This window comes from Tursiops truncatus, chromosome 16, assembly GCF_011762595.2.
Source record: "Tursiops truncatus isolate mTurTru1 chromosome 16, mTurTru1.mat.Y, whole genome shotgun sequence".
Taxonomy (NCBI): domain Eukaryota; kingdom Metazoa; phylum Chordata; class Mammalia; order Artiodactyla; family Delphinidae; genus Tursiops; species Tursiops truncatus.
This window is the reverse complement of record NC_047049.1, coordinates 24,995,071-25,018,710: the sequence shown is the minus strand read 5'-3', so window position 1 is coordinate 25,018,710 and position 23,640 is coordinate 24,995,071. Positions and strand designations below refer to the sequence as shown.

Sequence of the window (23,640 nt, the reverse complement as noted above, 5' to 3'; positions counted from 1 at the left end):
CCCCAAATTCATATGTTGAATCTTGCCCCCCAAAGGTGATGGTATCAGGGAGTGGGGCCTTTGAGGTGCTTAAGGCATGGGATTGATGCCTTATAAAAGAGGCTCCAGAGAGCCCCCTAACCCCTTCTGCCGCATGAGGACACAGTGAGGAGGCACTGGCTACCAACCAGTGAGGGCCTCCGTCAGAACATGACCATGGCAGCGTCATGATCTTGGACTTCCAGTCTCCAGAATTGTGAGAGAGGTCTCTGTTGTTTATAAGCTAACCAGTCTGCCATATTTGTTATAGCGATTCAAACAGACTAAGACACGGTGCCTTTTGTGCCCAGTGCTAAGTAACTGTGCGGTCCACTTTGATGATGTCGCGTGAACTCCATGGTGAGACTCACCCTGGCTTCTCCTGAGTGTACCTAGCTTCTGGCACCTTGTCTTATCACCTGTGACCACATGAGGCTGTGTCATGTCGTTATGGCCCACCTTGGCCCGTTCAGCCCAAATCAGAGGATTTCTGCTTCATGAGATGGCTGGACACTCTCCCACTCCCTGAGCCTTGAGCATAAGGGAACAGAGCTCCTAAAACATCACAGATGAGTGGATGCTGGGGCAAGGATGCTCGTAGGACCTGAAAGGAGATAGTGAACCAGGGGTGGAGTGGCCTGGGAGGGGCTGGGCAGGTGGGAGCTTGTCCCCCCCAAGCCAGTTCTGAACCCTTCTGACTAATACTGCTCATGGCCACGCAGGGTAGTGTCACAGTTGGAGGGGTGAGGTCCCCTTCCAGCTCCAAATTTCCTGCCCCAAATGGGCAGGTGAGTGCCTGGGCACGAGGTGAGTGCTCTGGGGCCTCCTGCCAGCACTTGCAGCCTTCATTTCTCCATCTGGTTTGGGGGTCTGAGGCCACAGCACCTCAGACCCCCATTCCTGCCTCTTCACCTGGCTGCGGCTCACACTTTGCTGAAGTAGGTGGCCACCTCCTTGCGTGAAGGCCGGGACCCGCCCCCAGCCCAGCCATTGCCCACCAGTGGCTCCTCCTGGCTCAGCCGCAGGGGCGGCTTGCACTCGTGCCAGCGCCTGAGCAGCCTGTTCGTGGTGCCTTGATCGGTGATGCCACGCAGCTTCTCCCTCTCCGCGTTGGCACCGTCTGTGGCAGTGGGAGCAGCCGAGCCAGCAGGGACTGCAGCCAGCGCCCCGTGGCCGTGACCCAGCTCCAGGTCATGGATCATGGCCTCGAAGAACTGCTGGATACAGACCTTGGCAAAGGCCTTGGCGTGCTCCGTGCCTGTCTCATCGAAGAGCTTGTGCTCACTGTCGATGTAGTGGGACCAGTACTTGCTTTTGAGGACGGCGACCTGAGTGAAGCAGGGCCGCACAGAGCGCACGACGAACGCCAGCAGTGTGGTCAGCAGCACGAAGGACCAGCCCAGTGACTGCAGGGGAGAGAAGAGAGAGTCAGCTGGGCACTGCCCTCTAGCCTCCCAAACCTGTCCAACCCCCCAAAGCACACTCCATGTCAGGGCCTTTAGGGAAAAGAGCACTGACAACAAAGAGCAAATGACAGCACCTCTTGGCCTCCACTTTCTGCTCTGTAAAATGGGCATAGACCCACCCATCTCATGGAAATGAGACCACGTGAGTAAAATGCCCTGTATGTAGGTCTGGCACTCAGTACACAGGAGTTAGCTGGGCAGACCCTGGAAATAGGCTGCATGGGTTTGCCTGTCTCCACTACAGGCGTATCCCAGAGATATGGTGGGTTCTGCTCCAGGCCATTACAATAAAGCAAGTATTGCAATAAAGTGAGTCACACGAAGTTTTTGGTTGCCCAATGCATATAAAAGTTATGTTTACACTATACTGTAGTCTATTAAGTGTAGAATAGCATTATGTATAAAAAACAATATACATACCTTAATTAAAAAATACTTTATTGCTACAAAATGCTAACCATCATTTGAGCCTTCAGTGAGTTATAGTAGTAACATCAAAGATCATTGATCACAGATCACCATAACAAATATAATAATGAAAAATTTGAAATATGAGAATAAGCAAAATGCGACACAGAGACACGAAGTGAGCAAAAGCTGTTGGAAAAATGGCGCCAATAGACTTGCTCGATGCAGGGTTGCCATGAAACTTCAACTTGTGAAAAATGCAATGTCTACAAAGCCTAATAAAGTGAATTGCAACAAAAGTGTGCCTGTCCTTAACGGTTGACTAGGAGCAAAATGTCTCCCACCTACAAAACGGGGCTGTTGATAGTACCTATCCCATTGGGTTGTTCTGAGGACGAAATGTGGTAATAAACTTAGCACAGTGCCTGGTACCTAGTTAGTGTTCAGTAACTGTTAGCCACTATTATTAGGCCAACCAGCCCTCAGTAAGCATGCCTCTTCCTTCAGGAAGCCTTCCTTGACCTCCCGTAGTGACGCTTCCTCCTCTGAGTCCTGTATCTCTCCTCCGGCTCCTGCTAGTGTCTGCCTTTCAGTCAGCAGCGCTCAGTCAGCGCCTCCTCTGTGCGGGCTCTCAGGGGTCACAGAGACAAACTGGACAATTGCTCAAACTCCATGCTGGAGAGCACCGGATGCTTGGGTGCTAGTTCTGTTCTTCCAGTTACTCACTGTGGGGAAGGCTGCTCCCCCAGTCTGAGCTTCAGGGTCAACCCCAGTTGCACAGAGAAGCATTCGGCCGGATCAGGATGGGGAAGCAGGGCAACCCGAATGCCTGTAGTGGGGTGAGTGGGTCATGGCAGAGTACTCATCAGGTGGGGAGGTGCAGAGCGTGTGCTGGATGAGGAAGTGTGGACCCTGCTCGGCTGAATCTCCTGAAGTTTCAAGTAACGCTGGACAATCTCATTTTCATGGGAAAATTTCTGGGTTTTAGATGATGCCAGCTAATTCTAAAATTGAATTTCGAATTCAACCCCTGAAGGCCAAATGAAACATGTCTATAGGCCAGGCAGCCTGCCATCTGGGGGCCCTTTTAGTTTATGAGTTGATGGTTTAAAGGTCAGGTGGAGGGACAGCTGCCCCAGGCCCCGAGGCCTGGGATGACGGACAAGTACCCACAGGAGAGGAGGTGCAGGCTGGGAGGGAAGCAGAGTTCAGATTGTACGCTCGGAGCGTGAGTTTCACATGGGTGCCTGGTGGCGACGCAAGCCCCACAGGGGAGAGTCCAGGCTGGAAGGGGAGCGGGGGTGTCTGGATTCTCTGGAGCAGAGTGTGCATGTTTCTCCAGGCTTGCAGGGCAGGCCCAGCCCCCTGTCCCCTCCCTGACAGCCTGGGTCCCTGCCTGGGTCTTCCTCCCCACGCACAGTAACTGCAGAGGAGGTCTGAGGGGCAGAGGACGTGGGAGTGAGGCTGAGGGACCTGAGCTCTAGATTTCCCCATCAGTGGGTCCTCCATCCCTTCCTTTGGGGCACATCCCAACAGTGCATCCCCCTCACTCAGGCCTCCCTTCCAGGGGCACCGGCCCCTCAGCTCCCACTCCTGAGCAGGGAGCGCCAGCTGGGGACATTTGCCAGGGAAATGCACCCAAATGGCCCAGCCACACACTGGCCTCAACACTGCCCCGGCCTGGAAGAGGAAATGGATGCAGATTCCCCCAGATTTCCAAACTGGAGCTCAGGGTGGAGGATGAGGGGCTGGCTGAGCAGTTGGGTCCCCTCTGGGGACCTCAGCACAGGGCACAGTGCTCCTTCCCCAGGTGGCACTGACCTGAGGGAAGACACATGGTTCTGCCTTCAGAGGCCCTGGCCTCCTTTGGGGAGATATGCCCCTGCACCATGGAGCTCCGTCTGAGGAGGGAGACCCAGTCCTGGCTGGGGGACTACATCTATTTGGGGAAATATGACCACGTCCTGAGGAAGCCCCATTTCGAGATGGGGGATGGGGTCCTTTCCGAGGGACCCGATCTGTGAGGGGAGACCCAGCCCAAGGCCATCTGGCCCCTTAGCTGAGAGATGCAGTGCAGGTAGCGCACGGCCACCTCGCGGGCCAGAAGCCAGTCGCCGTCACAGACCTCGGGGCAGGGCACCCGGGCCAGCAGGCGGGTGAGCTCGGGCCGGGGCAGGCCGGGGGCCAGACTGCCTTTGCCCAGCATGGTCACGGGCACAGCAGTGCAGAGGGCACAGAGGAAGCACTTGCCATCCAGCAGTGTGACGGCCACCCAGACGACGGGTGCGATGAGGGCGCGCTGAGCCATGGAGCAGAACATGCAGCGCAGCACGGCGGGGTCCTCGGCCTGGCGGCCCGGTGGCCGCTTCCACTCTTCAGCCAGCATGGACACGTTGCTGTTCATGGCCAGACCGAGCAGAAAGAGCACCAGAGGTGGCGTCAGCAGAATGCCGGCGCTGTAGACCGCGTTGTAGCCCGGCAGGCAGGGGCAGCTGAAGTCGAAGGCGGAGTACATCTGGGCGCTGGCCAGGGCCATGATGCTGCAGATGCCGTTCATGAAGGACTCCTGGTTGGACTGCAGGAACTGGAAGATCATCCGGAACTTGTCCATGTTGCCCCGCACGGGGTCTGCTGGCCTCCTCCCACCTCACCGCTGCCTCAGGATGGCCCCTGAGGCCCACTCTGCCCACTGGGTGGGTACTTCATGGCTGAGATGGGCAGAGCTCAGGGCGGAGGCTGAGGCCACTGTCTCTTTGAGGAACCTTCTAAGTCAGGTGCTGGCCGAGAGGACACAGGTTGGCCAATCCCATGGGTGCAGCCAGGGTGCTGCCCCTCCCTGCCCCGCCCCTGCTGGGTTTCTCTCTCTCCACGGCTGGCTCTGGCACTGGGAAACCACGAGGACCATGCCTGATGGGGACCAGTTCTCTGTGGGCTGGGAGGAGGGCAGGGAAGGAGGCTCAGACTTGTCCGGGAAGGCACTGTCTCCAGCAGGGTTGAGGTTTGGGAGAAACTAGGGATGCTGCAGAGGCCTGAGCTTCTGGACCTTGTCCCCTGGGCTCCTAGGAAGCATGTCGCCCTCCTTCTGCCCTTCTCATTGGGTCTTTCCTCCATGCTGTGTCAGGATCCAAGAGGGCTCTTCCATCTGCTCAGACAAGGATGGTAAGATGACGTAGCAATGGCCGTGGTGGTGGTGGCTATAATGGGGTGATAATGGTGGTGGGGATTGTGTTAATGGTGGTGATGGTGGTGGTAATGGCAGTTATGATGGTGATAGTGGTCACAGTGGGGATGGGGATGGTGGTGGAGATAGTGCTAAATGAATAAAGTAAAACGCCCTGAATTTGGAGTCAGTGGACTTGGATCTGAGAGGGTGCTGGGTCCCCTCTCTGCCAGGCAGAGAGCTATAAGCATAATGCTTTTATGTCCTGTCTGCTTGTGTCTCGGTGGGTGTGTCTGTGTCTTACAGATGAAAAATCCTTTCCTGGCTCTACCTCCTACCTCTACTCCGCCAGGTCAAAAAATAAAGGAGTGGGCGGTAGGGTTTCCTGCCTGGGGCTGGGGACTCCAGAGCGTCTGCAGGAAGCAAGGCAGCGACCCCTCCACCAGCATAGCACAGTGGAAAGGGGCTTAAAGGGCTCCCTTTGATGTCGCCAGCTCTCTCAGAAGAGTGGGTCAGATCCAGCTCCAGCCAGATGGCTTCTGTCTGGGGCGAGAGGGTGAGGTTGGGGCTGCTGAAGCTGAGCGAGAGCCTGGACAGGGCAGCTCCCTGGGACCCTCAGATCTGTGTGCCTCTGTGTGTGTTTGGGTGTGAAATTTCTGCGGCTTTGGGCTTCAGTGTTTGTGGCTCTGCGGTGTGTGAGTGTAACTGTGACCAAGCAGGGTCCTGTGGGGCCTTCCTGGGACAGACCTTCCCCCCACCAGCCCCAACCCATGTCCTCCACCTGCCTCTTGTTTGTAGCAAAGCTTTCGTCTCCCAGGCCTCCCCTGAGACTCAGAAGGCTGGCTTAAGAGTTAATGGTTAGGAAACATGAAGATGTAAAAACAAAGACTAGCTGTTGTGCTGGGAAACTGGTAACAGTTTAGATGACAGACCAGCCACAGAGCAGAGGCACAGAACTCCCAGTTCCCTGAAGACACAGATAAAGGCCTGACACACATTCCTAAGTTCTTTTTACAGGAAGCCGACCCCTGCCAGATGAAGACTGCTGAGTCAAGCAGACGTTCCTTTCCCACCAACACTTGTCCCCCTAGTATTGGCCTTTTGAGCGGTGAGCAGCGGAACTTGGGTTCAGTACTGGCCTCATCCTCTTACGTAGCCACGTGAGTGGTCTTTGTGTCTGTGTGTCTCTGTGTTACTGACAAGAACTGGCACTGACCAGGGCTTCCCGTGGGTCAGGCCCTATGCTGGCACTCCACATGCATCACCTCATGGGATCCTTGTACAATGCCATGGGGTAGGTTTTATTGTCCCCATTTCACAGAGGTTGAGACTGAGGCTCAGGGAGGTTAAGTGACAAGTGTAGAGCTCAGAACAGACCCCCCCCGCAAGATGTGCTACTTTGGCATGTGGGTTATTTTGAGCTAAAGGCAGTAGAGAGCCTGTGGGCTCGAGAGAAACTACTGCTCCTCCCTTAACTACAGGAATTTAAATTGGGGATTTTTCCCAGAGAAAGAGTTATTCCCAGAGGTAAATTTTATCTAAGTGGCACCATCTATATGGCAGGACAAACACCTAATTACCAAACATCTGCTCATCTTCTTGTGAAACCGTACCTCATAGAGTTAATGAAAGCTGATGGCTAGCTAAGAGGAATTCTTGAGCTTGTCTTTCAGAGCAACAGACAGGGGAACAGCTTGTAAAAACCCCTCTGCTTGTAAGCTGCCTTCACTGACTAAGCTTGCTTTAGTTATTTTTTCTGTCTTTCCCTTTTGTCCTCTTTAATTGCATACCTTCCCAGCTTCACGTAACCCGACTGTCTTGGAGCAAGTTCTTGTCCAGTGCAAGCCAGCTAAGGCTGGTTGGGACCACCAACCCTAAAACTGGGCCTGCAGAGGTGTGTGTTGAATGGCCTTTTGACGTCAGAGGACTGGAAAACTTTACCCTCAGATCACGCTAAGTGCCTGTATATTTGAATATGCAGAAACATGTAACCCAGATACACCTGTGCAGAACACCAGTTCCCTCACGTTTTTCCTGCCTCCAATCACCTTTCCCCGTGCCAAGCCCACCTGCTTGTTCCATAGCTATCCCAACCCCCTCGCCTTGGGGGAGGCGGATCTAGGCTTGTTTTCCCGTCTCCTCAATTGCCTTCCTGTGAACAAACTCTTCCTCTGCAGCAAATCTTGGCATCTCAGGGTTTGGTTTGCTGTGTGTTGGGTAAACAGACCTGCTTTGGTAACACTTATCGTCCCGTGAACGAGCCTCCTGCACTTGGAAGCCTCAGGCCCCTATCCCACTCCTTAGCTCAGGATGGCGTAAGTACCTCATTTTACCTTTCTGTCTCTGACACTCTCATGTATGTGGGACTCCCATACGTACGAAATTAGATTTCCTCCTGTTCATCTGCCTTGTTTCAATTTAATTCTTAAACAAGCCAGAAGAACCTAGTAGGGTAGAGGAAAGTTTTCTTCCTCCCCAGCACCAGCTAAAAGTTACACAACTTGTAGGTGAAAGAGTGGGATTTGAACGTAGACCAGGTGGGAGTGGGGGGGTAGGAGGATGGGTGGAGGAGGAGGCAGGGAAGTGTGTTTTGTTTTTGGTTTTTTGCCTTTCCTCTCCAGCTGAATGAGGTTCTCCTGCTCTACGAGTCTGGGTAGAAATGCTAGCGTAGGTGGGGAAGTATATTGCTCCCCTTAGCCCTCAACCTGGGCCTTGGGTAACTGGAGCACCCAGGCTGGTGGCCCCTGGAGGACCCTGTTGGGGACTCCCAAGAGGCACAGCCACAGGTGGAGAGCAGGATGAGAGAGACCCAGCAAATGAGGCCAGGAGTCCAGGAGGAGTGTGGCTCCAAAAGGCTGTCTGGAATCTCTGTCTTCCTTCTATAGTGAACACGGCTCCCTGTTTGTAGCCCATGTGCCCTTTTTGTGGTGCCCAAATTGGCTTCAGGTGTCTGCTCTAACCACATATACACTCTCTGCAAAATACGTGGACTAAAACAGCTTGATTGGATTCTAAACCCATCGTTGTCATTATCACTAGAATTTTGATTACAGTTATTTTAAATTAATTAATTAATTAATTACTTTTTGGCTGCATTGGGTCTTTGTTGCTGCGTGCCGGCTTTCTTTTTAGTTGCGGCGAGCGGGGGCTACTCTTTGTTGTGGTGCGTAGGCCTCTCATTAAGGTGGCTTCTCTTGTTGCAGAGCACGGGCTCTAGGCGCCTGGGCTTCAGTAGTTGTGACATGAGGGCTCAGTAGTTGTGGCTCGTGGGCTCTAGAGCACAGGCTCAGTAGTGGCACACGGGCTTAGTTGTTCCGCGGCATGTGGGATCTTCCTGGACCAGGGCTCGAACCCATGTCCCCTGCATTGGCAGGCAGATTCTTGACCACAGTGCCACCAAGGAAGTCCCTATAATGATGTCTATACCCATCTCTGTCTCTCTAGTAGACAGTGAGCTCCTTGATGGTGGGGCATATCATCTGTGTATCCTCTCTTCCCTACTCCCTGGCATAGTGCTTTCTATGCAGTAGGCACCTATAAGTGCTCAGTATAAGAAGGCAAGAGTATAGATTGCAGTCAGTGGCTTTTCACTGGTCCAGATGCTGCTTCCTTGCAGCCCAAGGTAGGGGCCCTGAGCCTCCTTTCCCTGGCTGGAGTTCACCCCTGCTGACTGGACCATGTCCAAGGTCTCCCTCCTCCCTTCCTCCACTTCCCCCAATCCCTGCTAACACTTTGCCTAAATCTTTCCCCACCCCAGTACTATTTCAGACATTTGCATGGCCTGACCACAGCAGGATGGGAGGGGAAATGCTGAGCTGCAGGGACTGTCCATCCTACAAGGTCCCTTGGCAAGCACCCAGGAGAACAGAGATTGCCCGATATGGAGGGGGCTGGGCTCCAGGAGGGCATCCAGGGGCCCCTGTGCTGCCCCCATGCCCTGAGGACCAGAAAAGCGTGGGGTGAACCCAAGTCTGTGCCCACCAAGCACAATAACAGGAAGCGTGTGTGTGTGTGTGTGTGTGTGTGTGTGTGTGAGTGTGTGTGTGTGTGTGTGGTGAGTGAGTCATCAGAGAGGGGCAGAGACCCAGAGGAGCTCACAGGCTAGATCTCCCCCAACGCTTCCGGTTTGGGCTGCTAGAGCTTGAGTGGCAGTTCTTCCAGCAACATTTAACCCTGGTGTTTCAAGGGTCTTCATCCCTGAGTCAGACCCCACACCCACACTTGGCCCAGAGGTTCTTTTTTTTTTGCGGTATGCGGGTCTCTCACTGTTGTGGCCTCTCCCGTTGTGGAGCACAGGCTCCGGACGCGCAGGCTCAGCGGCCATGGCCCACGGGCCCAGCTTCTCCGCGGCATGTGAGATCCTTCTGGACCGGGGCACGAACCCGTGTCCCCTGCATCGGCAGGCGGACTCTCAACAACTGCGTCACCAGGGAAGCCCGGCCCAGAGATTCTTAAACACTGGAATCTGCAGAGCCACCTGGGGTTCCTGTTCAGTGTGGAGATGTCTAGGGCTGCCTAGATACCTAATTTGCACCCTGATTTGCAGATCTGGTCCATACACTGTATCCCTGGGGAAATCCTTACCAGGATGCCAGCTTCTTGCTGAGGGCAGTGGGTAGATACCCCTGGAATGCCTGGTGAACGAGGCAGCCTTAGAAAGAGAGGCTAAGCTCAGGGGTCAGGCTGCAGGTGGTGGGGAGGGTGGTGAGTAGAAGGGTGAGGGAGGAAGCATCTGCTAGCTGGCGGTGAGCAGAAGGCTGGGCTGACAATGCAACTGCATCTTAAAGGGCTGCTCAACCTTAGTGGGCTAGGAGTAGAATTGCTGGGACTTGGGAAGATGGGAGCTGGAAGGATCAGCCCCCTTGACATTCAAAAACAGAAAAATCCCCTTGCCAGGAATATATAAAACTATTCATCGGCGGTAGTCAGCAAGAGGCACTAATTAGTACTTTTAAGAGGAACTCAGCAAGTGCGGCTTGCTGAGCTCGCTCAGAGAACCTTGCTGGAGGCTGCAGGAAACCCAACCAGAGCACTGAAAACAAACACACACACCAACAGTCTAGAGGGGAGACTAACGTGGTAGCTCAGAGCAGACTCTAGAGCCGACGTCCCGGGATAAAGTTCCAGCTCTTACATGGGTTACCTCAGGCATTTTATGCCTCAGTTTTCTCCTCGAAAAAATGGGACTAATAATCATCCTACTTCATTAGATTATCATAAAGATTAAATGAATTCTATATGGAATAGAATAATGACTGGCACATACTAAGCACCACACAAGCATGTGCTATTGTCGTGATTATTATTTTAAATGTAGAATCTGGACATCTAGGACCCAGAACCCATGGCAGATCTATTTAGACTCTTGCTACTCCACATTTGGTTCACTGACCAGAAGCATCAGTATCACCTGGGAGCTTGTTAGAACTGCAGGCTTAGCCCCAGTCCTGGATGGACTGAATCAGAGTCTGCATTTAACAAGAGCCCAGTGAGCAGTGAGCTCACTGAAGTTCGTGCAGCAGAGCTTTAGAGCACACAGGGGGCCACACCCAGAAACTCGGCCAGAGATTGGGCTATTTTGGGGAAGGAGGCCAAGAGGGTTTAGGTTGCCCTGCCTTGGGCTCCCCATAGCCTGGAAAGCCCTCAGACCCTTGTCAGAGCGGGCATTTTACGTGGGGACACGGCCAGGGTCCTTACACGTCGGTGTGCTGGGGCGGCCTGGTGCCTGGGGCCACCCCACCAGCGTCCAGGAGATGCCGTGAGGTCAAGTGGTGGTTTGCTGGAGTACCAGGTGCTCAGGAGGTGGTCCACCTTCTCCTGACTGAAGATTGCACACAGCTGGGCTTTCCTGCTTCCACCGTCCAGGCCCTCGCAGGGCTCGGGCACCTCAGGGGTCTCCGGACCCCTGCCCGCGGAGGTCCGGTGCAGCCCCCACGCCCGCGTCTCGCTCTGCATGCTGGCGAGGAAGTGCAGCACGCGGTGGTGTGCGAAGTCCCGCGCGTGCTCACAGCATGTCTCGTCGAAGAGCTTCTGCTCCAGGTCCACGTAGTTGCTCCAGTATCTGCGCTGCATGAGGACTGTCTGGTCGAAGCAGGGCCTCAAACAGCAGGCCAGGAAGGCCACGACGATCAGCAGCAGGGTGATACCCCAGCTGATGGCCTGGAGGGTGGGGAGCTCGAGGTTGAGTGTGGCGGGACACAGATATTGTACAACGTGGCAAGGATGTTCCAAAGTCTCTCCCTTTGTTTATCCCTTGCATCCTTTTTCAAATCTATCCATCTTCCCACTAAGTCATCCATCCTACCAACCACCTCCATCTGTCCTTCCTCCCATTCTTTCATCCTTGCATCCATTTTCTATCCAACGATCTCTCCACCCATCTAGGCATCCATCCTCTTATCTGACTGTATATCTATCGTCTTTCTATCCAGCCATCCTCTCAACCATGCTTCCATCGTCCTTCATCCTCCTTCCTATCCAGCCATCTAGCCTCCCATCCATTCATGTTCCCATACTCTCATCCTTCCTTCCTTTCATCTATCCAACCATCCATCCACCTGCCATTCATCCCTCCAACTTTCCTCCTGAAGGGAACAAGAATATGTCACCCCAAATTATGCCTCTTTGACATAAAAATTATTTTGAGCTGAAGACAATTAAGAAGGAGCAACCTCCCCTTCTGCCTGAAGGCAGGATATAAATTCCCCTTTTGCTGGAGACAGACTCATCAGCCCAGAGACAGCAGCAGAGGAATCCGCAAACAAACCTCACTCCATTAGTTTCCTCCCATGTATTTATTTTCCTTCCCACAGTTACCACCCTTGGAAGCGTAAAACTGCTTTCCCTCGTGCTGACATTTCTCTGCAGTGGTATTGCTCATGGCTGAAGATGCTATATAAGCACACTTCTAAGCCACCGCTTTGAGTTACTCTTTCTTCTTCTTCTTTTTTTTCGAGTTATTCTTTGTTTTAGGTTTCTCCTGCATGATGATCACTGCACACAATAATAAACTGTTTTCCTCCTGTTAATCTGTCTTTTTGTTAGTCTCAGCTGAAAACCTAAGGTGGGTGGAGGTCAAGTTTTGCCTCCTTTGCACTCCCATCCATTCATCCGTCCATCCACCCATCATCTTTCATCTTTTTATTTGGTTCTTCACCCGTGCTTATATATGTGTATCCATCCCATCTATGCATCCATCCATCCTATATTTTGGGGAAGACATGGAGGACTCAGTCTTTGCTCTCACAGAGCTCACACTTTAGTGGAAGATACAATGAAATAGGTGATGAATGGCTAAGCACCATGTTGAGGGATGTATCGGGGGTTGTGGGAAATCAGAGGGGGGATACCCAACCTGAACTTGAGGGCTCAGATGACAGTGCGGTTGAGGCTGAGACCTGAAGGATGGCAATAGTTTACAGGATGTGAACAGGGAATACTGTTCCAGGCCAGGTGTGAGGAGAAGCTGGAAGCAGTTCTCTGAGGCTGGAGACCCCACCTGGCCAGCCCCTCGCCCTCCCCTCTGCCCAGCCAAAGGTATTGAGACATTGCTTAAGACCCGAGCAACCGTGTGCACCTGGAGCAGAGATATCACTCCTCTAAACCACAAAGACATATTTGAATCCTTGTCATTTGCAGATGTGATTGCCAAAGCTCTCTCGTTTGGCCTCTGACAAGGTCCTCCCTCCCCCCACTCCAAATCTAAAATACCTGTGCGAGTATTTTACCTGGGGGGGCAGTTAGTGTGACTGGTCATTTACAGCTGAGTCAGGACTTAAGCCTGGTCTGACTGAGGATTCTGCACTCTTTCCAGGGAACTAGTGAGAGCCTACAGTGTTTACATCCGTAGGAGACATCAAGGTGAGGAGACCAGACCTCCATTTACTTTGCAGGAGAAACTGAGGCCCAGAGGGGGAGGGACATGGCCAAGGTCACAGTCTGAAGCAGAACCAAGTGTATCCTGAGCACTGGTCCTCTCTCTGCCACTCCACGGGCCTGCATCTGCCACAAGCCTGTCCTGGCACCCCAAAGGGCTGGGTTGTAGCTCCAGTGATGTTCTGCATGGGGTGGGTTCATGTAAACACTTTTTGGGGGGACACAGCCCAGGCTGGGCTCTCGGAGTGGTGGAGGTGGAATCTGGAGCCTGGGCTGGGGGTGGGGCTGGGGCTGGGGTTTGTCCCCAGGATAATGGATTCTGTGCCCTGTGGGGAGCCGGACATCTGGGGAGCCTGCATTGTAGGTGGATGAGAGGGTTTGGAGGAATGGCACTTCAGATCCCTGCCCGGCCTCTTACAAACTGTGACTTTGGCCTTGTGAACTAAAGTCTCAGAGCCTCAGTTTCCTCATCTGCAAAATGGGATGATCATGACTACATCCACCTCATAGGACTGTTTTGAGAATTAAATGAAGTAATGCATATGAAATGCTTAGCACAGTGCCTGACACATATGTGCTTAATAAATGGTAATTAGTATATTTCTGAGGAGTGAGCAGAAGGTGTGTATGGGGTGGTGGCAGGGTAGAGCAGTCTCTCTCCAGTGTTTTCCTGCCATCCAACTTGGGGATGAGCCTAGTGGACTCCCGGAGGGTATGAGCACCTGGCATCCACCCTGGGGTGAGTCAGCATTGATGGCGGAGTCCCCACTTCCTAAGGCCCAACACTGTCCTGTGTGTGAGTCACACTCCTCATCCCCCCAGGGACCACATGCTCCATGGTTGTGCCTGCAGCATTGGGAGGGGCCTCAGGAAACCATTTGTACCTCCAGGCCCCTCGGAACCAATGCAGGACATTTCCCAGGGCTGGGAGAGGACCGCCCGAATTACCCGTGACAGGCACCGCAGGTAGCGAGACACGGCCTTCGGAGCGGGGCTGTCCCTGACCAGCTCATCTTCCTCGCAGGGCACCTTGGCCAGAAAGAGCTGCACCTGGCTGGGGGTCATGTTGGCAAAGTCTAGAAACTTGTCGGGGTCCACAGAGCTGCTGAAGGCACACACGAAGCACTTCCCATCGAGGAGAGCCAGCAGGATCCAGACAAGGGGGCGGCCAGTGCTCTCTGCAGCACAGAGAACAGGGAGCAGAGGAAGGAAGGGGGCACAAAGGGCAGCTGGAATTCAGCTGCAGCAGGAAGGCTACAGAGGAGATGCAAGGACGGACGTCCCAGGAGGGGGGATATCCCAGGTGTGATTGCACCAAAGGAAGGGCTACAGGTCCGAGCAGCAGAGGATAGGGAAGAAGCAGGGCTGAGGGTCCCGGGAGTCTCAGGACTGGAACACGGGGGAGCTGGTATTCTTCCTGCTCTAGCTTTGTAGCTGACTCTGTTGGTGCCCTGTCCCGCAGAAGCATCTAGAGCTTTGGTGGGTAGTTCCTATTCATATGGAGGGCCTGAGAGCTTCTGACCTCAACCACCTGCATGGCTCTGCCTGGAACTTTGGAGGAGTTTCTGCTCCCAGAGGTGCAGGCTGGAAGCGCTGGAGGGTTCATGTCCCCAAATCAACCTTCAATCCAAGAGGGCAGGGCCTGGTGGATAAGAACCCCAGCTTCCAGGACCCTTGGTGGGACGATTCTGAGGTGTGCTCTACCCACTTTCTTAGAGGGTCCCCAGAAGGACTGAGCCCGAGTTGCCTACATATTATCACGTTCTTCCCAGAGGCTGCTTTTGGGGGGACCCTAAACTAAGAGGGTCCCGTGGAATAACCCTTCCAGAGACAGCACCTTAAACACCTCTCTGCGGTGTCCGGGAGCCGCCCTCTGACTGTCCCCAGGTGCCGCTTTTGACCCGCTCTGCCCGTCTAGTGGCCTGGATTTGGTGTTGGTCACAGGACAGGAGCCCAGTGGAGCTGTACCCACTAGACCCCAGAGGAAAAGGTAAAGGGCACACTTAGTGAATGTGACCCTCCCTGCGTGGCTGAATCACAGGGAGCATGGAACCCCTGGGGAACATGAAACAGAGGTCGCTTGTGCACAGAACGCAGATGTTTTTAACTTGGGTTGTATACAAAACATAAGATGGTGTGTGCTGGCTGGGTGTGTGTGTGCATGGCCAACGAATTATATGTTGCAGGCAGGGGTGGATCCAGCATTTTCTATGGGGGCAATGTGGTTAGAAGGTGGAACCCAGGACTTGTTATGAAGTTACATTACATACCCTTGAGAACACCTCAGTTGTCCACATCAAAGAATAGGGGAGAGGAGGAGATCGTGAGTGAGCTAAAAGCCACCAAGCCCCTCCTGCCACTGCCCATGGATCTAGAGCACTTATTTTGTCTAAAACAGGGCAGCACTTGGGCTGTGTTTGAATCTGGCTTGGGCTGTGTTTGAATCTGAGCCTCTTCTTCGCTGTGGGAGTTCAGCCTAGTGAATCACCCTCTCTGTGCCTCAGGTCCCCCATCCTTAAAAATGGGTCCAAGACAGGAGCCAACCCAGGGCCGAGGTGAGAATTCGTAGGCGGTGCACACACAGGATGGGCACAGAGCTTGGCTCCCTGTGGGCCAGGGAGCATTATGAGTCGCTGAACTCAATCAGCTGATCAGGGCACCGACCAGGTGCGAAGCTCTGAGGACACTGTGATACAGCAGGTGAGGTCCTTGCCCTCAGGGAGCTTGCAGGAGAGGGGATGCAGCCTTCAAGTCAATGATGCCTCTCGTACGGCAACACGGCTATGCACGTCATGGGACGGTCCTTCATGCATGTGGGGAGTTATAATCCATGGCCAGCATGACAGATGTGACCTGGATAATTCTTGGGAATCCTGTATCATTCATGCGTCTCCAGCACTGGACATGGAAAGGTGACAGATGACAGGATCAGAAATATCTGTTTCCAGAGTGGAAACTGGCAGATCGGTCTCTGTGAACTGATGATGCCTTGGTATCATTTCCTAGGGGAAATGAGGGTGCCTATGGGGGTGGGTGGGGGAGTTCTGACAATACCCACGGGGGTCACTGGGATTTTGGCAGCTGGCGGTGCCTGTGTGGCTGGGAGAGCCCCTGACAATGCCCACGGGGACCTGGGTGGCGAGGGACCGCACCTGCCGATGCCTGGGTCCTTCCTTCGGTGCCCCGCAGGCCGGTGCCTCTCCTCCACCATCACCACGGACTGCCGGTTGGCCAGGAGGCTGCAGAGGAAAAGCGCGGCTGGGGGCGTGAGCAGCTGGCCCAGGCCATAGAGGGCATTGCAGCGCGCCAGGCAGGGGCAGTTGAAGTCGAAGGAGGAGCACAGCTTGACTGTGACCGCGGCCAGCAGCAGGCGGATGCCGTCCATCACCGACTCGGAGCTGGACTGGAAGTGCTGGAGGAGCGCGCGGAATTTATCCATGGCCGGGCCTGGGTAGAGGGCAGCTGCGGGTGGCAGGCGGGGAGGTTTCAGCTGCCCTCCTGGTCAATGCCAGCCCCGCTGGGGGCGAGCCCGGGGCTGCGGGAGGTTCTTCCTTGTCTTCCAAGGGCCTGAGGGGACAAGGAGGAGGCGGGGTCTAGCCAAGGAGTGTAGGGCAGAGCAGGCTCTCTCCACCAAGGCCCCCTGGCCAGCCCGACTGCCGCCCGCTGCTACTCCCCTCCTCTCTGGGGGGATGAGTCACTGCTCTGTGACCAGCCAGCCCAAAGCACCTCTAGGCAGATGGTCCCCACCCTGTTCCTCCATCCCTCCCCTCTTCAGGATTGGGATACTGATGCCTGACAGCTGCTGGGGCTTCCCGCGGGGGGACAGGCAAACCCCGGGTGTGGCAAGGCCACGGCGCCGATGCAGCCAATTACATTTTCTTGCCTTGGTTAAAAACATGACTTGGGGCTTCCCTGATGGCGCAGTGGTTGAGTGGTTGAGAGTCTGCCTGCCAATGCAGGGGACACGGGTTCGTGTCCCGGTCCAGGAAGTGGGCCCGTGAGCCATGGCCACTGAGCCTGTGTGTCCGGAGCCTGTGCTCCGCAACGGGAGAGGCCACACAGTGAGAGGCCCGCGTACCGCAAAATAAAACCCCCAAAAACAAAAAACCCATGACTTGACTCAGCTGAGCCCAGGGAGATTTCACGTTGGCTTTCATGCTGGGAGGAACCACCAGGGGCACCTTACCCTGCCCGAAGCCTTTCTGGAAGAGAAGTCTCTTGAGCAGAGTTTAAACCATATTTCAGTGTTTGCCAGGGTCGTGGAATGGAAGGGCTTCCAGACAGAGAGTACCGTCTGGGCAAGGGCATGGAGGTGAGAAGCAGCCAGGTGTGGGTAGGCAGTTTGGGGTTGCTTGAATGTAGTGTCAGACAGGGGGTGTTGGGAGAGGGCACAGGGGGTGCTCACTGGGTGCCTGCACCCCTTTCCTCCACTTTATTCTACTGCCCTTCAGCTCTGGCCACCGACTGGCCCAGGTCTCCCTAAAGCGCAGCTCCCACTACATCACTCTTGCGCTCAAGTGTGACCAGGGCCCCCTCAGCTTCCTTAGCCTGGCGTTCAAGGCCCTCCTAACCATACCCAGACATGTCCTCCCATCTCCATGCCTCTGCTGATGCATCCTCCCCACTGGAGAACCCGTGCCTCTTCCTCCCACCTGCTCTTCAAGAGGCAACTCCGATGCAGCTCTTTCACCGAGATGCCCCTGGTGACCTCAGCTCTGTGGGAACCTCTCCTCCCGCTTGGCCCTTGGAAAGGCCGCCCCAGCCTGCTGCTCCTCTCGCCCAGGTGGTGGATCTCTCAGCTAGGACGGGACCTGCACCCACACCTGCCCGTCCCTGCAGCCTCCAGCAAGGGTGGCAGATGTTTGTTCCCTGTGACGTTGACACTCAGACCCCCTTTTTTCATCTCCAGCTCTGTCCTCTCTGCCCACTCCTTGACCTGTACCTGCCTCCCTGTCTGCTCCTAGGAGGTGAATGGAATGTAGGTCCTGCTCTTATCTCTGTCTCTCTCTTATCCTGTCCCTCTTTCCATCTCTAACTCTACCTTTCTCTGTGTGTGTGACCCCCTGTGTCCCTCATTGTGTGTTTCTGAGTCTTTCTGTGTGTCCCTCTGTCTCTGTCCCTCTCTCTGTGCTGTGGCCTCTTCCTGTCTATCTTTCCCTCCTCTCACCTGCGGCCCGCCCTGTAGCACCCTTGTCTTACTGGCCCCCGGTCCTGACACTAGCAGCCTGGCTTGGGGAGAGGCGTGGAAGCAGCCACAGGAGCCCAGGCTCCATTCCTGGGTCACAGATCCGTGGGCTTGGCCTGGAGCCTGGGCTGCGGGTGGGTGAGTCTCAGGTTCCTCCTCAATCTCCATCCCTCTGGCTCCCTCACTCCTAGCCCAGCGCTACCCTTGAACAAAGGAAAACCTCAGGGACTGGATGGCCTTGACCCTACTGGCCCCTGCCCTGCTCCATCCAGCCAGGGCCAGTGGGCATGTGGGACTCCCAGGGATGCCATCAGCAATTCCTCAGACCCCAGGTCCTCACAGTCATGAGTGCCACTCCCCACCCCCAGCCCTCTGGAGCATGTGAGGTAAGCATCCTTCTGAATCCTTTCTGGCTCAGAGGCCCAGCAATGCCCTCCGGTCTCCACGGAGCCCGCCTGGACTGCAGCAGCTACACTGACCACCCCTCTTCCCGTATGCTCAAACGACTTTTAGAAAATGGAAATGTCGGCATCTTTTTTTTTCTGATTAAACACACCATTATGAAACATTGAAAAATATCTAATAAAAGTATATTATATAAAATATAATATACTAGATGAAATATCTAACATAAAATATATTATATATAATATATATAATATATATTATATTAATATATATATAATATATTAGATAAAATATCTAATATAAAAGTATATATTGACTGCAACCCCCCAAGTCTCCGTGTCACTGCATCAGTGTGTGTCCTTCCAGACTTGTTGCTGCCCACACGGGCACGTGTTGGCTGGCCTGCCTGGGAATCCTCGGGAGACAGCCAGGGATGCTGTGAGCAAAGCACTGGGTGCCCTGCTCGCCCAGGAGCCCTGGGGTTGCTGGGGGAGAGGCAGCTCAGGCTGCCTCTGGGACTCCCATCTGAGGCCAGTCTCTCTCTTCTCTTAACCTTCATGACACAGGGCTCACTGTGTTTCCGTTTCTCTGAGAGATGACAGCCCAGCAGCTTGAGGGACCCGTGGGACCTGCAAATGAATTTTGTGTAGATCATTTAGCCTGTAATTTAAGTCAGACCATCCCCAATGTGTCCTGCAAACTTCCTAGGTATCTGTGCAGTCTCCACTTCCAATGAGGTAGCAACAGACGGAAACCCGGCTCTTATATCTTATTTGTATCTTACCCAGTCCATGTGCTAGTCCAGGTCCTGTGAAACAGGATGACCTGTGTGAGGGAAAGTGGGGAGGGAGAGGGAAAGGGCGGGAGCGCCATCAGAGGCAGCGAGTGTGGCTCTGCGGGGAGGAGAGGCGAGGGCATAATGGAGAAGCCCTGCAAGCCGCTCCCTGTCCTGGGCTCCTAGCTAGCAGAGAACCACCAGCACCGGCACAGCCCTGGCGCGGGTCCTGGAGAGGCAGGCCGTTTGTCCGAGAGGTCACACAGCCTGGTGGGGACAGGCCCAGGAAGGATGTGCTCCTCCTCTGTGCCTTCCAGCCCTAGTCACCCTCTGGGCTGCTGCCAGGAAACGGAGCTGTCCCGCCCAAGACCCTGCGTCTCAACCCTGAACCCCAGCGCTGGGCCCCCCACTGAGCACGGAGGGGAGAGAAATGGGCTGGGACGGTCTGAGCACCCCTCTCTCCCATTCTACTCTCAGGGAGGGGAGGGTGGCCAAAGGGCCCCCAGCTGCTTCTAACTTGGGATTTTTCCGGAAGAGAATGGACAGTGTTTCTGAGGGAACACTGCAGGAAACTGGGACAAGGTCTCTCCCAGGCCAGCCTGTTCACAGCTCCAACCTCTGGGAGGCGAGATGGCCCTGCCAGGTCAGCCTGGGTCGTGTGACTGCACTGGTCCTTGCTGGGTATTTAGTGGAAAACATTCAAGCAAAGAAAAAGGCAAGAAGGAAGCCCACCACGACTTAAAGGGCTATTACCTCTCGGGGTGAGCAGGTGGCTTTACATTAAACAAAAATTCTGTATTTTCTAAATTGCCTATTTTATAATGATTTTTTAATATTTAAAATAATGATTTTTTAATATTTAAAATAATGATTTTTTAAATTTCCCAGTAAAAATCATAAGTATTTTTACTGGAAAAACTCACAGGGATTAAGGGACAAGGCAAAAGGAAGGAAGATCGTCTTTTGTTGCCCAGAGGCCAGGCCTGATATACAAGGAGAGGCAGAAATCGAAGAAAAATAGGAGAAAGGTTTATGTTACTCATGTGTGTGGAAAGAATATTAACTTGTAGATCTGCTGCAGAATAATGCCTCAGATCAGATTTTCTCAACTCCCTACCCTACCTCGGGGCTCTGCAGCTGTGTTCTTCCAGATCTTTTCATTCTGGGAAAATTTTTAAAAATCAGATTTTCATTTTAATGCTGACTTAAATCTATTTAGCAGTTTTAAACACGTGTTAACTTGCAATTGGAAGATCTTTATACAGCAAGTCTTCGGTTTCTTTTTTTCTCAACTTGGGGTCTTGGAGATATATTCTTGGGGGTCCTCCATATTTTTATTTCCTTCGAAAGGAATCTGGGTATTTGAGAGATGCTGGCTTGACTGTTCTTGGAATTCCTGTGACGGAGAGGGCTCCTTAGGACAGGGTGCCCCCTACTGGAGGAGTCAGTGTGTCCGATGTGTGTGTGTGTGTGTGTGTGTGTGTGTGTGTGTATGTGTGCGGTGAGTATGTGTGTGTGGTGAGTGTGTGTGTGTGGTGTGTAGCGTGTGTGTCCTCAGAAGTACAGGCGTGGCTGTGTTTCTTCTTTCTGTATAGAGAATACACTCTCCCCTGGGGTTTCTTCAGAAGGAAGACACTGGATGCGTGTCCCACTTCTCTCTCAGGACTGGGAGGCTATTGTTGCCTCGCATCTCAGAGCTGTGGGGCCCTCTCTGTCCCTGACAGACCAGCCTCTCTTCTACCCAATGACAGAGGCCTCTGTGGGGTCCAGGGGACAGGCCTTTCTGGTCTGCTCTGGCAGGCCTGGCTGAAAGCACCGTGGCGCTTCTGTGGGCTCCACTCTGGCGACTGTGTAGAGCCACATGGCCTCTGAGGGACTGAAAGGAGAATGAAAATAAAGGGGGGACTCGGACACATGGCATCAGAACAACTGGCTAATCATTCGGGAAAATGTAGGTGAATTTCTTCACAATCAGAGGCTAGGGAAGGCCTTTGTGATCAGAGCACAGAATTCAGTAGCTGTGAAGAAGAAGATGGATGAAGTGGGCCTCATAACTTCTGTGGGCAAAATGCCGATCAGCAAAGTGAAAATAACAAAAAACTGAAACAAGGCATTTTCCACACACAAGCCACACAAAGCCCTATTTCCTTAATTTGCAGAGGAATCATACAAATCGATAAAAAAAAGATGATCAATCCTATGAAAAAATGGGCAAAGGATGTGAACAGGCTATTCACAGAAAGGGAAGGACCCGTGGCCCCAAATCCTGTGAAGACTGTAGCCCTCATTCTTAATTAAATATGAATCTGAACAAGCAAGTGCCTTTTTAAACTAAGTTTTTAGAAACTAAAAGATAGATATTACCCAATGTTGATGAGGGCTTAGGGAAATAGTCACTTTCATACACTGATGGTTGGAGTATAAATTGGTACGAATTTTCCTAGAACAATTTGGCAATATATTTAAAGCAAAAATTTAAATATACGTGCCCTTTGACCTAACAATTACATAGCTCTGTATTTGCCCTATGGATAGATTTGCAGAAATAGCCAAGATAAACAAGCAAGGATGTTCATGATAGATTTGTTTTAATAGGAATAAAACTGGAAACAACCCAAATTTCATCAATAGGCGACGTTTAATAATTTGTTTAAATAAATTATGGCACGGCCATAAAGTGGGATCTATGCAGGCATTAAAAGAATGAAGCAAACCTATGTGTGTTCGTATGGAAAGAACTCTGGTAGATTCTAAGTTTTTTTTTTTTTTTTTAAATGTAGTTTAGTACACTGTGCATAGCATAATCCCTTCTGAGTAAAAATGATATAAATATGTAAAAGTTTTGGTATTGTGCATACACTTTTTGCTGGAAAGATACATAAAAAATGTAGACAGTTAATACTATTGGGTGGTAGAACAGGGGAGACCTTTATTTTCTTTCCAGTTTATACCTTTCTGTGCTGTTTGACTTTTCAAACAATGTACATACGAACTTTATTTTTAAAAGATCAACAGAAGTATTCTGGGCAGGAGATTTATGGATTTTAAAATATGTTTCAATATGTAAATAGATAAACATTAAAAAAAATAGGATTGAAATGTATGACTCACACAAAATAAAATAACCAAGTTCAAACGTTAACATGCTTCTACACTTTAATTTTGGGTTCTCACCCTACAGGTTACAGAATATGGAACAGTTGCATTGGTTCACCATACATTTCTAACTCCTCTTCTCAGAAGAAGAAACAGATAAGCCTGGTTTTATAATATTTTCACCTTCCTCTTTTAAACAACCCTAACAATCTATAAAAATGGATTTTCTGACCAAAGTGAAACGAAGTGGTTTCCAGACCCTGTGAGGGGCGCGGGTTTTCTGGTGTGGAGGTCATGCCAGCAGTGGCATCAGACATGGATGTCGGGCCAAATGCAGAGACTTGGGGGCAAAAACAGGTGAGGTGCTCTTGGGGGAGGGGACACCCATCCAGCTGGAGTTTCTGAATTCTACTCTTACTCCATAAATACGAAAGTCAGAGTAACCCTGGGCACCCCCCTTTTCCCTGTTGCCTGTGCCCACAAGCTCATGAGACTTCTGAGACGTGTTTGGGAGAGCCCTGGGCCAGGAGTGGCAAGTCCCAGTTCTGAGGGTGATTGGGTGCATTGGCTGCACACCCTCAAGCTCTGGCCACATGACAACAGCTGTTCACTGGGCATCTGCAGAGCCCACAGCTAGGTGCTGTGCTGGTGCTGGGCACGCACAGGTACCTACCTCAGGTACCAGACGCAGGCAGTGGGGCATCGCAGTGTGAGCTGGGGCGCTCTGGAGAGGACCTCCACTTGCCTGAAGTTTGGGGAGTTTCTCTCCGTCCTGGGAGAGAGTGTCTGTGATGGGGAGGACTCTTCTGCTGCAGATCCAGTCTCAGGATGAAAGATGAGAAAGTGACTTCAGTGAAGCAAACATGCCCAGAGGGTAGCATCTGGGTGGCTACAGAGTAGGGCTAATTCTTCATTGACATATTTTCTTTATAATGAAGTGGTTAATGGAAGCTATAAAGATATATTTGCCCCCCCCCCCAATTCTCTTCCCGTTTTGAAACAGGAAAAGAGCAACCTGTAAACATTTTAAAGGTGTTTTGATTGACTCGAGGACCCGCCCCCTCACCAAAGTTTGCCGGAGACAAAGGGGAGTCTAATGGAGGTCTAGCGCCACCTAGTGGTGGCTAGAGAGAGAACTCGAGAGGGACAGGAGGGAAGAGACAGTGGGACACACACGCCCGCTCACCTGGCTAAGAGAAAACTTTCCACAGGCTGCTCTCACTGGAAAGAGGTCCCCCTGAAGCGCCTT

General features: G+C 52.7%; 2 protein-coding genes across 2 annotated transcripts; both read right to left on the bottom strand.

The window, feature by feature from the left end:
• Positions 1-941: 941 nt before the first annotated feature.
• On the bottom strand, positions 942-4,503 carry CALHM1 (calcium homeostasis modulator 1). The gene is made up of 2 exons (XM_004322753.3): positions 3,925-4,503; positions 942-1,424 (listed from the first exon to the last, which is right to left on the bottom strand). The coding sequence occupies exons 1-2, from the start codon at positions 4,501-4,503 to the stop codon at positions 942-944; spliced, it is 1,062 nt and encodes a 353-aa protein (XP_004322801.1).
• Positions 4,504-10,641: 6,138 nt separating this feature from the next.
• On the bottom strand, positions 10,642-16,846 carry CALHM3 (calcium homeostasis modulator 3). Its single transcript, XM_004322763.4, is given in 4 exon segments — positions 10,642-11,211; positions 13,876-14,093; positions 14,096-14,135; positions 16,079-16,846. Coding segments are annotated over 4 exon segments (1,062 nt in total). The 5' UTR covers positions 16,367-16,846; the 3' UTR covers positions 10,642-10,695.
• Between the last annotated feature and the right edge of the window lie 6,794 nt (positions 16,847-23,640).

What these genes read in the sequence shown, in the direction of transcription:
- CALHM1 (XM_004322753.3), bottom strand. Translation starts at nt 4,503, where the DNA reads ATGGACAAGTTCCGGATGATCTTCCAGTTCCTGCAGTCCAACCAGGAG. An exon ending in GCCAGATGGCCTTGGGCTGG is followed by an intron (nt 1,425 to 3,924) that starts GTCTCCCCTCAC and finishes TCTCCCCTGCAG; the next exon opens with TCACTGGGCTGGTCCTTCGT.